Source organism: Juglans regia, chromosome 12, assembly GCF_001411555.2.
Source record: "Juglans regia cultivar Chandler chromosome 12, Walnut 2.0, whole genome shotgun sequence".
Classification (NCBI taxonomy): Eukaryota; Viridiplantae; Streptophyta; class Magnoliopsida; order Fagales; family Juglandaceae; genus Juglans; species Juglans regia.
The window spans coordinates 4,347,821-4,362,809 of record NC_049912.1 but is presented as its reverse complement, the minus strand read 5'-3'; the positions used below and the strand labels follow the sequence as shown (position 1 = coordinate 4,362,809).

Genomic DNA, 14,989 nt, shown 5'->3' with positions numbered 1-14,989 from the left:
ATTAAGACAACAGAGCAGAATTCTTCAGAGTTCACATCACTGTCAACCAGAAAGCACGCCCCTTGGAAGTCTCAGTAGAGGCAAATTTACTCTGTCATGCAAGGTTATAAGTCGCAACAGCTCAAACATGGGACTAGGCTTCATTCGGCCCATCAAGGTGAGCCCATTACCCAGCTCTCATCTCCAATTACAAAAAAGCCTTGTAATCTTGCCAGCATTTCTCTACTTGCCCAAGACAGTATTATCTCACAGTCCCAAGGCCCAAACAAAGCCACACCGTCGGCACCAACCCAAGGCAATGCCACACACTTTCTAAGCCCATCACCTCTCACCCTCACAAAATCACCACAACCCCCAACGACCACTCAAATGATAATTCTCATAGATAGTCAGCTCGCAATCAATCACATGAATGTAGAAGCCAACTTTGCAGCTCCGGTGCCTCAACAACCAGAATCATCTCTCACAGCATGCATGTCAGTCAATATGGCCCTAACTACATAGACTTCCCAAGCTCACCATTTGCACAAGACATTCTTCCATCCAAGAGGCAACAGAGTGCAGATTTGCCACAACTTCCAAAAAGAGAATCACAACGTCTTATTAAAATAGAGAAGATGAAATATGATGTGTGCATAGCCAAAGCACCACAAATAGAGGAATCAACACAGGCCCTTACAATCTTGGAAATGCAATTAGGTTCAATGGGAAAGGAAAAAAATCCAAGGGGAAAGCCAGATTGTCCCCCTACAGTCGACCACCACTACACTCTTTAGAAAAGTCCAAACAAGCTAGCGATGCAAGCTTCAAAATGTCTTCCCCCACTAAATGAAGACACTAGCATAGAATTGTTGTGGTCTAGCCCGACCCAAGGCAATCAGAAACCTAAGGGCTAATATTATGACTTATAACTCGGACATAATTTTTTTGTTGGAAACCTTGGTGACAGATGACTGCACCTTATCTATTGTAAATAGCATAGGTTTCCATCATTTTGTTCATTATCTCACTGATTCTAAAAAAGTGGGCCTTTTACTTTTGTGGCGTCTGGGTGTAGAAATAGAACATGTCCATATTAATATTAATGTTATCTCAGTTTTAGTCTACTCAGATCCTCTAAGCCATCTTTGGTTAATTGTTTATGTATATGCATTGGCCCAATGGAACAACAAAGCAAATTCTTGGAGTCACCTAGACTCAATACATCAAGCTATCTCGGGGCCTTGGCTATTATGTATGAGAGATTTTAAAATCCTCATTGATCAATATGAAAAGCAGGGCAAAGGCCCATCTCTTATAATCCAATAAGGGTCTAAAAGCCCTCATAGATAGAAATGTTTACATATACATTGGTTACATGGGTCCAAAATTCACATGAACAAATAACAAACATGAAAAAGCTCTTATAAGAGAAAGATTAGACCAATTCATAGCACACCAAGAATGGAGACTACTTTTCTTAGATGATACACTTTAGCACTTAGCATCATCAATATTAGACCATCACCCACTGTTGTTGCATACTACGACAAAGAATCGCCATGCACCATCTTTCAAGTTTGAAGAATTCTGGACACAGAAACACCTAAGCCATCAAATAATAAAATAAGTATGGAGCAAACACTATCAAGGCAACCCGTCCTACATACTCTGCAAGAAAATCAAATCAAACCAAAGATGCACTCAAAATTTGGAATAAAAATCATTTTGGGCGAATCCAGAATAATATCCAACAGCTTGAAAAGGAACTTCTTGAAGTACAAAGCAACCAAATGACTCCTTGCAACCAAGAAAAAGAAATATTCTTGCAGCATAGACTTCACAAGTAAAGAAGAAATGAAGAAATCTTATGGCATTAAAAATCTCAGATTACTTGGCTCACCTCTACGGACCTTAACACAAAATTCTATCACTTGACAACAACAATCCGAAGAAGAAGGAATGTCATAGACTCCATCAAATTGGAACCAGGTAGTTGGACAATGGACCCTCTCATTATTGAATCTTCATTTATTAAGAGCAATATATTCCTCATCGAACCCACAAGTCCCGAAAAACCTTTTTTGACAAGCAAATTTCGGACCTTGAGAATGAATCACTTAATGCCATACCAAATGAAGAGAAAATATTACAAGCTCTAAAGAAAATCCCAAGCCATAAAACACCAGGCCTAGATGGTATGACGACTCTTTTTTACAAACACTATTGGAACGTCATAAAAAAAATAAAAAAAAAAGGTCGTACTAGCAATGCATAATTTCTTCAGAAGTGATAAACTCTTGAAGCAAATAAACCATACCAACATAGCTCTCATCCCAAAGACACAAAACCCAAATACCCCAAGCCAATATCGCCCAATTGGTCTTACAAATTTCAACTACAAAATAATTACAAAAATAATAGCCAACCATCTCAAATGCACTCTTGCAAAAATCATCTATCCTCTCCAGACAACCTTTGTCCCAGATAGGAACATAAAAGAAAATACAATTATTGCCCATGAACTATTCCATCACCTCAAACGGAAGACAGGAAAAAATGGGTTAATGGCCATTAAGCTGGACATGTAAAAGGCTTTCTATCTTGTTGAATGGGATTTCTTTTTTGTGGTAATGAGAGTTTTGGGATTCAATCAAAGTTGGTAAATCTGATAAAAGAGTGTTTAACAATAGCGACATTCTCCATAATCATCAATGGCTCGTCAAGAGAGTTACTCAAATCACAAAAAGCAATTAGTTTAGGTGATTTGATATCGCCCTTTCTCTTTATATTAGTCACTGAAGCTCTGTCAAGAATATTGTTAAAAGTTGAAGTGCAAAGAAAGCTCGAAGGGGTAAAACTTAGCAAAAATAGCTCATCCATATCACACCTACTCTTCGCAGCCGACACAATCATTTTTGCAAAAGCTACGAAAAAAATGCACAAGTCATATCGGAATGCTTGGAAAAATACTAAAGGTGGTCGGGACAAAAAATAAATCAGAGTAAATCCTCCATGTTCATCACAAGGAACACTAGTCAAGCTATTAAATAAACCATATCTCAGTGCCTGCCTTACAAAGAATCTTTAGCAATAATGAAATATTTGAGTTTGCCCACTTCTTTTAATAGAAACAAAAGAGAAAACTACAATCATATGTTGAACAAAGTAGGGAGAAAATGGAAGGTTGGAAATTAAAACTACTAGCACAAACAGGAAGAACCATGTTGATTAGATCTACAGAAAGTACGATCCCATCATACCACATGCGCTCCTTCCAACCAAAGTTTTGAATTTCGTATTGTACCGGCCAATATGATCAAAATATACTGTTTCTGTGGCGTAGCCGGTACAGAGAAGGATATAGTTTCGTACAAGTCAGAATTTTGGCTCATACCGGCCTATAGTTCGGCCTGTACCAGCCAATATTTCAGCCTTTACTTTTTTTTTCTTCATTTCTTTAAACTGCAAGCTCATTTTTTAACCCCCCAATTCAGATCAGACTATTTATAATTTATATATAATTTATTCATATATAAACTATTCTAAAACGGTATCCGAAATGTTACTGGTATCAAAATATCTCGTTTCAATGCCTTGATAGAAACAGTCACTGAAACGATATTCAAAACATTGCTTTCAACTACCAAATCAGTATGCTAGGTACTCGACACCAGTTTCAAAAAAATTTGGTGGGGTTTCCCAAAAGACAAAACTCGTAATCTAACACTTAAATCTTGGAAGCCCATCTGCCAACCAAAAAAATTATGAGGCCTCGGAATCAGACTGATGGAAAAAATGAATCAAACATTGTTAGCAAAGACTGGTTGGGAAATAAGCGGAACTAGTAATGGCCTGTGGCATTCAATCTTATCAACAAAATATCTTCAGAACTCAAATTTCTGGGAGGCATTACCAAATGCATCATATTCAAGCATGTGGAAAGGCATACTCCGAACAAGAGACCTGCTCAAGAAAGGAAGATGCTACCAAATCTTCAATGGAGTCTTAGTAAATATCTAGTCAGATCTGTGGATTTCTTCTTTGGAAAATTTTAAGCCAAAGTCAATCCAAGGTATGGATACAACTCACCATTCTCTTACAGTTTCGAACCTCATAAGACATAATCCATGGACATGAGACATGCCAAAAATGCACAACCTCTTTGATCAGGAAAGTATGTTGGAAATTCAAAAAATACCACTGTCAACAACTGCACAAGAACAAGATAGGATTGTCTGGGCTCCTAACCTCAGTGAAAAATTTTCGGTTAAAACCGTTTATCATGCTACAATAAGCTCCCGAGATCCGATGCATCAAAACTCCATGATGCCGCTCTTCAAGCCTCAATGGAGTTTAAAAATTCACGATCGCCACAAATTACTGCTTTGGAAGATACTCTAGAACATCCTCCCAACCAAATCATGGATTAGTGAGGTAATCCCCCAACTAGAATCTGAAAAATGTCCATTATGCAACTAAACGAAAGAGACCCTACTACACATTTTCATAGAATGTCCAATCAACCGAATATTATGGACGCAAAGTAGTTGGCCCTTAAATCTAGTAGGCTTGCCCATCAACTCCATTACAGATTGGATTAGAATGATCATACATCCTGAAAAGGAATTGGGATTATGGGAAGAAACAACACTTCCAATTATTTGCAATTATCATGTTGGACTTTATCTGGAAAAAGCTGAATGATATTATTCACAACCACACCTCCTTTTCCCTTGACAAAGTAAAGATCCAGCTAAGCCACATTTATGATGAATATAAGGAAGCCTAAGAAGAAAAAAAATATAGGAGAGAAGAAAATTGGAAACCCCCTCCAAACTTTCAAAGCTTCTCTTTTGACACTGCAGTAAGAAATCATTTTTCCATAGGTTCAACAATTTGCAGGAACCAAAGTTGAGATATTTTGGAAATCAGGACGGAAAAGCTTCAAACCTCAAATCTTCTAGTAGCAAAAGCCAGTGTTGCGTTGTTAGCTTCCAATATGGCTAATAATCAAGATCTCGCGATAATAGGAAATGCCCAATCGGTATTTACAGCCATTGAATGCCCATGCTTATCTCCATTTTGGAAAATCTCATCCATCATTGTGGATATTCAACAAATCTCCCATCATTGCCAAGGATAGAAATTTATAAAAATTCATCAATCTTAAAATTTGATGTGCACACTCAGTGGTGTAATGGTCAACAACCAATCATGTTTTTTGAAACTTATCCTTAGATAATCTACCTAGTTGTTTTTTGTATATCGACAATGGAAAAAATCCACTTTAAACTTTCTGTAGCTACTTTTCGCCATTCTAGAATGAGTTAAGCTACATAGCAGCTACTGTAACAGTGCACACTTTGCACTCACTACGTGGCTGCTTCTGATGTTTTTTTTCTTCAATCAAAATGTGCGTTTTGACTCCATTTGAAAATCAGTTTCAGTTTTTCATCCTTATTCGAAATCATCCCGCCGCAAGACCACCCTCCTCCCTCGACACCAACCCGGCCCACTTCAGCATCCTCGACCCAACGACGCCGTCTCTCTCATCAATGTGACTGAGCGGCGCTCCTCCATCTGCCCAGCATCGCCAGCTCGTTGAACAGAGGAAACCAGACTTCAATGCCGCAAAACCCACCCTTCTTCCTCAGCACCAACCCGCGTCGGAAAGGTCTTCCCACTGCCACCTCGAGACGGCTTCCTCACGGCGAACCCCGCAATGCTCCTACGTCAGCCCAGCGCCGCCACTCCCCGCAAGCTGATTCTAGGACCAAACCAACGAGAAGTTCCAACAACTAGCTCTGTTTTGGCAAGTGGTTTGCTCAGCTTCGTAGGTAAATATTGTACCATTTTCCGTTCCATACTATTATGTTCTTCATGTGTACATAAAGATTTCATTTTTATGTTTTTTGAGATGGGTATTGTAGCGGCTTAGGGCATGGAGAAAATCAATATTCTTACCAGAAAAACAGGTTCCGTAAACTATTGTTTTTTGTTAATACAACCTAGGTTTTGAAGACATGATTGGAACTTGTTTGTTTTAGTAGAGATTTGTAAATAAATATGTTAATGATATAACTAATACTACAAATCAATCACGTTTTTTTTTAATAGAATGCTCAACTATACCTGACTAGGGACCTACAGATGATTTCATTTAGCAACCATGAGTATGTGCTGGCTAACTTGCAAATAAGTTCTTATAACTACCTTGTAAAATTAAAATTGAGGTGGCTTATGTTGAATATCATATATTTTTTACAATAAGAATTTGTAGAATGTAATATAGTTTTTTCTAATGTAGTTTGTTGTAATTCTTTTTGTGTACCTATAAAAAAAAAAAAAAAACTTTTTTGTGGATCACGCGTGCTCAATATTTACTCACTATACAGTATGATAGCTTAGTAAATACGAAATGATCATCATTATGGGTTTACTTAATCAATAGTGAATTGATTCTAATATATGTCTATTTTTGTTTTGGTACTTAGACTTGCAAGAAAATCTTGGTAGATGAGGTTGAATTGGCTGACACCCCAAGATCTCAACAGCACCAATTTGATGACGGGCTTGGTGTTGGAACACAAAACAACATTATTACACGATGCACTCCACCAGGAAATGAGGTTAAACAGCTATTTTCAATAAGTGGTTTACCATGTATGGCATCATGATGCACAGCCCTACACTACACTTGACCATATTGATGTACAATTGTAACTCCATAGTGATGAGAAGGCACATTTTTTGAAGCATGTGTAGAGAGTTTGGTAACTTGCATCAAACTTGGTGTCATTTTCCACTCATTTCTCCCTATCACTACACTAGATGGATATGGAAACTTATGTTAACTATCAATCGAAAGAGTATTTAAATGTTGATATGTGGTTTACCATGATTGGCAGCATGATTCTAATATGTGTCATGGAAGCCACTTGGATGCTGCTCGATAAAGGTATGAAAGAAGTTTCCCTATTACTTTTTGTCACAAAGGGAAGCTGAATCATGGTTTTACTAACTTCCGAGGTCATAAAATTAAAAAATGAGAAAGAGTTCCTACTGATTTCTGTCAAACATTATGGATAGAAGCAATATGGATTTGCAAACATGTGGGTTGCACTCTTCCATGAGATGCTTAGTTTATGCACATTATATCTAAATGTTACCTTTATGGTATGTGAGCTCTTTGTTTTTTCCAAGTCTTTTAAAGATGAATATGAAGAATTGTGACACTCCTTTTCTGTTCTTGTTAGGCCATATGAAAAATGTGATGCTATTTCTCTCTCTTTTTTAGGCCATATGTAAAGTATGACGCTCCTTTCTCTTTTGCTTAGATTCAAGAATTATGGTCTGCAGCGATGTATCATACAAAAATCAAACAATTTTATCAGTTTCTAATGCCTTGGGTTTGTAAATATACGGTCCACCTTTCTACAAGTGTTTGTAGGAAAATGAAGCGGCAATCAGTCTCCCTTTTGTACATCTTGGTCGATCAGGTTGAACCACTCACCACTTTTTTTGCTGACTATATAATAGAACCATTTGAATAGAAACTTTTAGAGTTTAATGAGAATGCACAGTTCAGACCCTTTATTTATTTATCCATGTATTTTGATGACTTGCAAATAAGATACCGTATTTATCAATAATTTTGGTTGATTTTCATATTTTAAGCATGAATGCTAGAAGCATGTGCCAATTGGATTTAAAACCATGGCCATATAAATATATATATATATATATATATATATATATATATATATATGTAGTTGCTCCATTGTTCTCCCAAAGAAGCAAAGAACTAAGCTGAGGGAGAGATTCTCAAAACACGCAGCAAATCAATATTGTTACACGGGGAGGATAAATATTCAGGTTGAGCAATGTCAATACGAGAGGGAACACAACCTATTTCTTTCAAAAAAGTCTACGAATTTATCCGAACCAAGCAAACATTATTACAAATGTGATAACCCAGTACAAACACAATAATTTTCGCTTTTCCTTTTTCAGATTCTTCGCTATCTCTCTCACTTTATCTTCTCTTTTCCGAATATCATACTCGCGCTATAGTATATCATCCCACGTCTTTGAAGACTCATTCTCTTTAACACGAAAATTCTCCTCTAACAGATTAAGTATATCCGCCCATACAAAGAATTCACACCTCGCATCTCCCTGCACATAGTATGAACTCCCAATTAACATGATAAAATACACCCCGCCAGCAGCAATGCAAATATGACAAATAAAAAGTTGTTTACTGTATTATACTTTGGGCAGACAAAAAATCTCATTCCAGGATTTTTTTTTAGTGTGGGACGTCTTTAGTGGTGTTTTCAAACCACACCAACAAGTTGGTGACTTCATCACAAAATCATTAACTAAAGATGATGATTGGGATGACGCCATGCATGATTCTGAAAAACCAAAGACAAATTCAAAGAGGAATTGTCCGCTCTTAGACAATTCCAAAGTTCATTATTCTAATTAAATGATCTCCAACCAACTATTTAGTAGTTTGAATCATGTTATCCAGTGTCAACATGTTGAGAAACTTCATCGAGTTGCAACAAAATGTGTTGTGAAGTGTATGTTAAATAGCTGTCTTAGCATTAGTTTAGAACATAATTGAGTTAATGAGTATACATGAGACAAATGAACATATTCTCAGTATTGATCCAGCACTCATTTAGCAAATCTGCTCCATTCCTTGACTCCAACTATGACTGGACTCAGTTTAAGAATTTCAGAGGAAGAGTCTTTTCCAGTTGGAAGGAGGTCTGGGCAACACTATTGCCCGTTGCAAGCATTTATTGGATTTCACACTATTAAGATAGAGAAAATAGACTACTAGTAAGGAAATGTTAATTTCACTTTTTTTTTTATAAGCTGGAAACCCTAGTTAATTAGAAACACAATTTATCCTTCAACTATAGAGTAAATTAAACTATGCAATGAACAACCCTCCAATTTAAGGTTCACAGTCATTCTTTTATTCCAAATGAATAAAGATAATGAGAGTATTGATGTGAAGGGAAGGTGGGAAAAAATCATAAGCAACCATTATACTCAAAGACAGTAAATTTTCATAAACATGTTATGAAAAAATCAAAAAACCCCAAACTCAATTATTCTTCTCATTTCCAAAAAATGGAAAAGTAAATGCAAGCAAACCATACTATATTCATATGTGAGAACAAAACTTCAGAGTTTGACTCCACTTTTAGGCAACCAACTTTTGCCAATTGAAAAAATCACTCTGATTTGAAAAACATTCAAAAGTTAAGCTCTCGATACCTTATACTTATCAATACCTTATTCAAAAGTATTTAAGCATGTAAACCGGTGGGGTTGGTTTAAAGCTGCCGAGAGAGAGGTCTACCCTTTAGTTTCTAGCAAATACAGAGATAAAGGAGTAAATAGACGAAAAAAAATTAAAATATATGCTAAACCTCCCACAGATCTGAGGGCTTTGGTGGACTGAGGGCGGCTTCGCGTCGGTGGACTGAGGACTTCGTTGGTGGATTGAGGGACCAAGGGCTTGGGGACTGATCTCCTCGAGAGGGCGAGGTCGTGGTGGGCTTGGGAGGGCTCAGGGGGTTCAAAACGTGGATGAATGGAATGAGGGGAATGAGTGGAGAGACCGAACGACTCAAAACCGGTTCAGTGAATATCCGATCTACACAGGATGTAGCTTCGTTTGGATCACAAACATCTCTCAACTCATCTCAACTCATCATTACAACTTTTTCAAATTCCAATATAAAATATAATAAACAATTCAACTTTTTTAAATTCTAAAATAATAATAATATTAAAAAATAATATTCTAACAATATTTTATCATCTCAACTCAACTCAACTCAACTCACTTTAACATCCAAACGCAACCTAAGTGGCTGCCATGAAGATTTTTCCTTCTATAATATGCTTGACTAGAAAATAAAAAAATAAAAAATAAAAAATTAACGTTTCGTTATAGCTTCAGGTAGTGTTTGGATGTTGAAGTGAGTTGAGTTGAGTTGAATTGAGATGATAAAATATTGTTAGAATATTATTTTTTAATATTATTATTATTTTGAGATTTGAAAAAGTTAAATTATTTATTATATTTTATATTGAGATTTGAAAAAGTTATAATGATGAATTGAGATGAATTGAGATGGGTTTAGAAACCAAACGAAACCTGAATCACACACAACCAAACGCCTTTCTGCTCATCGAACAGGGAAAAAATCCACCGCCAAGCGCCTCTCTCTCTCTCCCCCCTTCATTTGTTTGAACGGACCCCCAACAACCCCTCAGATCGTCGTCAATGGAAGAACCTATGCCTGCCCAGACCACACCGACTCAACTGTCAAACCCTCCAACTATCGCCCAGTGCCCACCTCCTAAACCTCCTGCTCCCACTCCTCTTCCTCCGAAGAGCAAAAAGAGACCGCTCGACACAAGTATTCATATCAAGAACCCCAACTACTTTCAGATGCGTGCCGTTATTAAAGAGCTTCGTCCTCATTTTGTTGAGGTACTATTCGATTTCGGGCCCAGAAGATAAAAATATATCTTTTTATCTATATATGTATGGGCGATACTATCTAGGCTAGTGGGTGTTATTCCAGTTTTGATAGCTCTTAATGTAGATGGTATAACTATTCAATTATTGGTCTTAGATCTTATTTGGAGGGCAGGTCGACGGTTTAATCCTGTTATGCTTGGCTCGTATTTGCCTAGCAAAGATGAGTGTTATTGCATTTATGTTGTGAAACTCCCTTGAAATTGAGTCGATATCCTCTGATTATACATTTGAAGACAATCTTGATTAAGTACTTAGTATGATCCTGACCATTTTTTTCACTTCTGTAAAATATCTTGGTTTTGGCATTGCTCTTGAAGAAAACCTTCTGCTCTGGTTGAACCTGCTGTTGCAGCTTGAAGTTGGAAATTTCTATTTTCTTCACTCTCTATGGGCAATCTATTCATGAAGCACTGTTTCGGATAAAGTCTTTCACATCCCATATATGGCCCTATTGCTAATTTTTTAATTCAATCACTTCTTAGATATTTGGTCCAGCTAACTTTGACAAACAATTTTTCTCCATTTTGTGATTAATCGCGGTCGTTTCCTCAAAGTGCTTACATGGTGTAGTTAGTAACAATTTCATTTTCCCATCATTATTATGCTCTAATTGCCCTGTATATTCTTTGTTCTGTACTACACTCTCATTTGCTGTAATAGTTTTTGTGCATGGATTGAATTTGGCCATGCACAAAAGATTTTAAATCAAATTCATGATCATGGTGGATTTTAAGGTTCCTGAAATTTCATGTTGGGATATGTCACTTTTGGTGAGATGACAAAGGAACTGCTTCATTTGCATGGTAGGTTTTATCAAGCATGATAGTTCTGATTTTCTTGTTTTGTATGTTATCCTTAAGGTTCTCCGGACCCCTGATTTTCGGAATTGTAAGGCAGCTGAAGAAATACGAGAACGTAAGCTTACTAAAAAACTCTTTTAGTTATTAAGGTTGATAAATATAATCATCTCTGTGTTAGTGCAATTTTGCTACCCATGGTTAAACTCTTATAAAGAAAGACAATAATGTCTGTACATTCTGTGTGCCAGTTTCAATCTTGTGCCTGCCATGATATATAAATTTCTTTAGTAATTGTGTAATACTCTATCCTTTCTTTTCCATGTCATTTTGATACATATAGCCTTTAAATTCTCTTTGCGCATTACTCAAACAAATGCAAAGGCTTACTCACTTCGGTATGGTAGAAGATCATACCACCCAAGTTGGTTTGGATGATTTGTCTCTTTATGATATTTAAGAAGCTTGTACATGTATTATTCCGTAACTTGTTAAGCCAAATCCCATGACAAGTAATCCTTGTGCTCCACTGAAGTTTGTTTGTCATGTTTGGCTTGTTGTCACCCTAAATTCAAGAAATGTTGTAATGCATGCAGAGTAGTGAGATGGATTTGCATCCGTGATGAAAGCCATTAATCTTATCCAGGACTTAAAAAGTACTGATTCTTAGAGGATGATATTGTATCCTGAGTTTCTTGGGCTTCATCCATGCCTTTGGCCTGCGCCCATTATCTGGACCATTCACTTCCATGCACCATTAGATCCAAGGTTTCTAATGATAGAACCAATTCCATGAGATATTGCTTGTGGTGGACAGTAAGAATGTAGTTGTGTTTCTTCATGACATTTGTTTTTGACTTTGAAACCTTCAACTTGCAGAGATGAAACTTCTGAAGGAACTATACAAAAAGATCACTGCAGAAACAGTTTCTGCAAGTAAGAGTAAGAATGTGGCAGAAGGCCAGCCCTTGTCCGGTGAAAACCAGGATGATCAGAAGCCGCAAGAGCAGCCCCAGGATTTTAAGCCAACAATGGAGCAGCCTCAACAAGACAAGGCATTTGTAAAACCATCTGAGAATAAGTTCTTCTCAAGTGTTGCGTCTGAGAAGCGGGGAGCTGAAGATGTTAAAATTCATGGGACATATGTTGTTGGAGGATCAGCTTTTGGCTGGAATTACATCACTTATTTAGGCGATGATCCAGTCTATTATGGAGTAACCAAAGAATCATTTCGAATAACTAATTCAGCAAAGTAATTCCTTTATTTTTTGTTGTTGTTGCTTTCACTCTTGGTACTAATGTATTCAACCCGGACCTTGAAAATTTCTGGAACTCACCCCCATGTCAGTAGTGTAAGGAGGAGTTCTCTACAATGGTATCTGGTAATAGTAATGCGCATGGAGTGTTCTTGCAATGATTGTACAATCTAGTTAGTTGTCCCAGGGATAGGCAGGACTACTGTAATACTAATTCTTACTTCTCTTTAGTCCTCTGATATTCACTAATTCTTATGTCTCTTTGTCCTCTTATATTCTTGCCTCCCCCCTCTCTCTCCCAATTTTTTTGGTGGAATCATTCCTTCCTAATCATCTTATTGTTTGCTTTCAAGACTAAAATCTAAAACTTTAAAAATCTCTCATCTCATCATTACAATTTTTTCAAATTCTCACACAAAATAAAATGAACAATTTAATTTTTTCAAATCTCAAAACAAAAATAATATTAAAAAATATATTTTAACAATATTTTATTCAACTTTTTAACTTTAATCTCAATTCATCTCATTTCATCTATGAAAACAAACGAGATTTTATTTAATTTACGTTATCGCGTGTTTGTGTGTCTAATTGAGTTACACAACGAACTTAATTTTTTTTTAATAACTAATTTTATTAATTAATTTATAATTTTACATATATTAGTTAGTGAAATTAATCCATTCTTACAAACAAATAAATTAATTTGAACTCGAATCGGAATGGTTTGTTTTATTTAGCTCAAGTTCAAATTTTATGAATTTTTGGCCTTGTTTGGATAATAAAATGAAATGAGAAAGTTTTAGATAAAAGTTAAAAGTTGAATAAAATATTGTTAAAATATTATTTTTTTAATATTATTATTATTTTATGATTTGAAAAAAATGAATTGTTTATTATATTTTATATGAAAATTTAAAAAAATTTTAATAATAAGATGAGATGAGATGAAACCGTTTATAAATCCGAATGGACCAAGCTAAACTTGAACATAGATCCTTAAGTTCGAATCGAGCTTGAACCACTAATATTTATGTTGGGTGAATTCGAAGATTCACCGCTGAATTCGACTTCTTATTACTCAGGTCAAAGAATCTTTATTTTTTAAAGCTATATATTTTTAAATGTAGCAAAACTTGAGAAGTGAAGGGTCCATAGCTCAGTGGTAGAGCATTTGACTGCAGATCAAGAGGTCACCGGTTCGAACCCGGTTGGGCCCTTTCCATCATGTAACATGTTTTTTTTTTATTTTTACGAAATATAATAAAACTGATTCGAGAAGACAAAGCATGGCCAGTGTTTGTGTCTGCTCACACTCACAATCTGACATGATTAGAATTTAGAGCAGTCTTCGTTGCTTCTTTACATTCAACAATATCACAACAAGCCTTGCATGCAATAGAATATAAATTAAATAAAAAGGTTTCGAAATGAGAAAGTATCTCTCAACATGCTCATACCAGCAACAGGACATCAACCCAATGAACTTTGAAACGGTAAAATAAGCCTATTAGGCTTAATCCAGAAAGGAAAAACCAATACTAGAAGACAAAAGAATAGACAAGAAAAAAGAGAAGATGTTAAGAGGAAGGGAATGTGGACACGAAAAAGAAATGAAGATGTCAGACACGTAAGGAAATACGGTAAATTCTCATCACTCTTTAGGGGCACACAAAAAGAGAAAGTATATAAAATGAAATAGTTAGACGATTTCAGGAGGACTTCTTCAATTTCTTCAATCTCATGATAGGAGTTCTAGCGACAAGAGATCTCTATCAGAAAAATAGAATTATAATCTCTATTGTACAGAGAGTATGAGAGACTATGAGAGATTATAAATAGTATATTATAATAGACTCTCCCCTCACTAAAAATTCTCGTGGACGTAGGCAATATGTCAAACTACAAAAATTTATATCCATTTTACTTTTATATTCTCAATATTTATTTTTTATTCATGAACGTATGCATAGTAGCACTGAACCACTCTGGGGGCTCCAAATTATACCAATTGAGGTCCAAATCGTTATAGCGAGCCGAGAATAACTCTTTCTTCCATTTTGAACTATTGTGCGACTTTTGTCATTAACAAAGTTGATAGGAGTTTTTGTCAATGCCTCTTTGTCAATGCCATTGCCCATTGCCCACTTAAATGACCATCATCCATAGTCCTGCATTGTTACATGTGACACTCGCCAGAATGAGAGGACGGAGTAAAGTTAAAAGTGGCTCTGTATAACTTTTTGAAAATCACTTGTAGGCATTCTTCTAATTGTTATCAGAGTGCTACTATACTCACCGTTGGGAGCTACAGTTAATTATAAGGTTTTATTTTATTTTTTTTTATCTATTCATATATGTATTTTTTAATACTT

The 14,989-nt window shown here is 36.0% G+C and overlaps 1 protein-coding gene and 1 non-coding gene across 2 annotated transcripts; both read left to right on the top strand.

Annotated features, from left to right (window-relative positions):
* Positions 1 to 10,171: 10,171 nt before the first annotated feature.
* Positions 10,172 to 12,863, top strand: LOC108986624. Its single transcript, XM_018959303.2, has 3 exons — positions 10,172 to 10,510; positions 11,422 to 11,476; positions 12,238 to 12,863. The coding sequence occupies exons 1-3, from the start codon at positions 10,301 to 10,303 to the stop codon at positions 12,612 to 12,614; spliced, it is 642 nt and encodes a 213-aa protein (XP_018814848.1). The 5' UTR covers positions 10,172 to 10,300; the 3' UTR covers positions 12,615 to 12,863.
* An 899-nt stretch (positions 12,864 to 13,762) lies between these two features.
* On the top strand, positions 13,763 to 13,834 carry TRNAC-GCA. The gene has a single exon. It is a non-coding gene; the product is annotated as a tRNA-Cys (tRNA).
* The last annotated feature ends 1,155 nt before the right edge of the window (positions 13,835 to 14,989 follow it).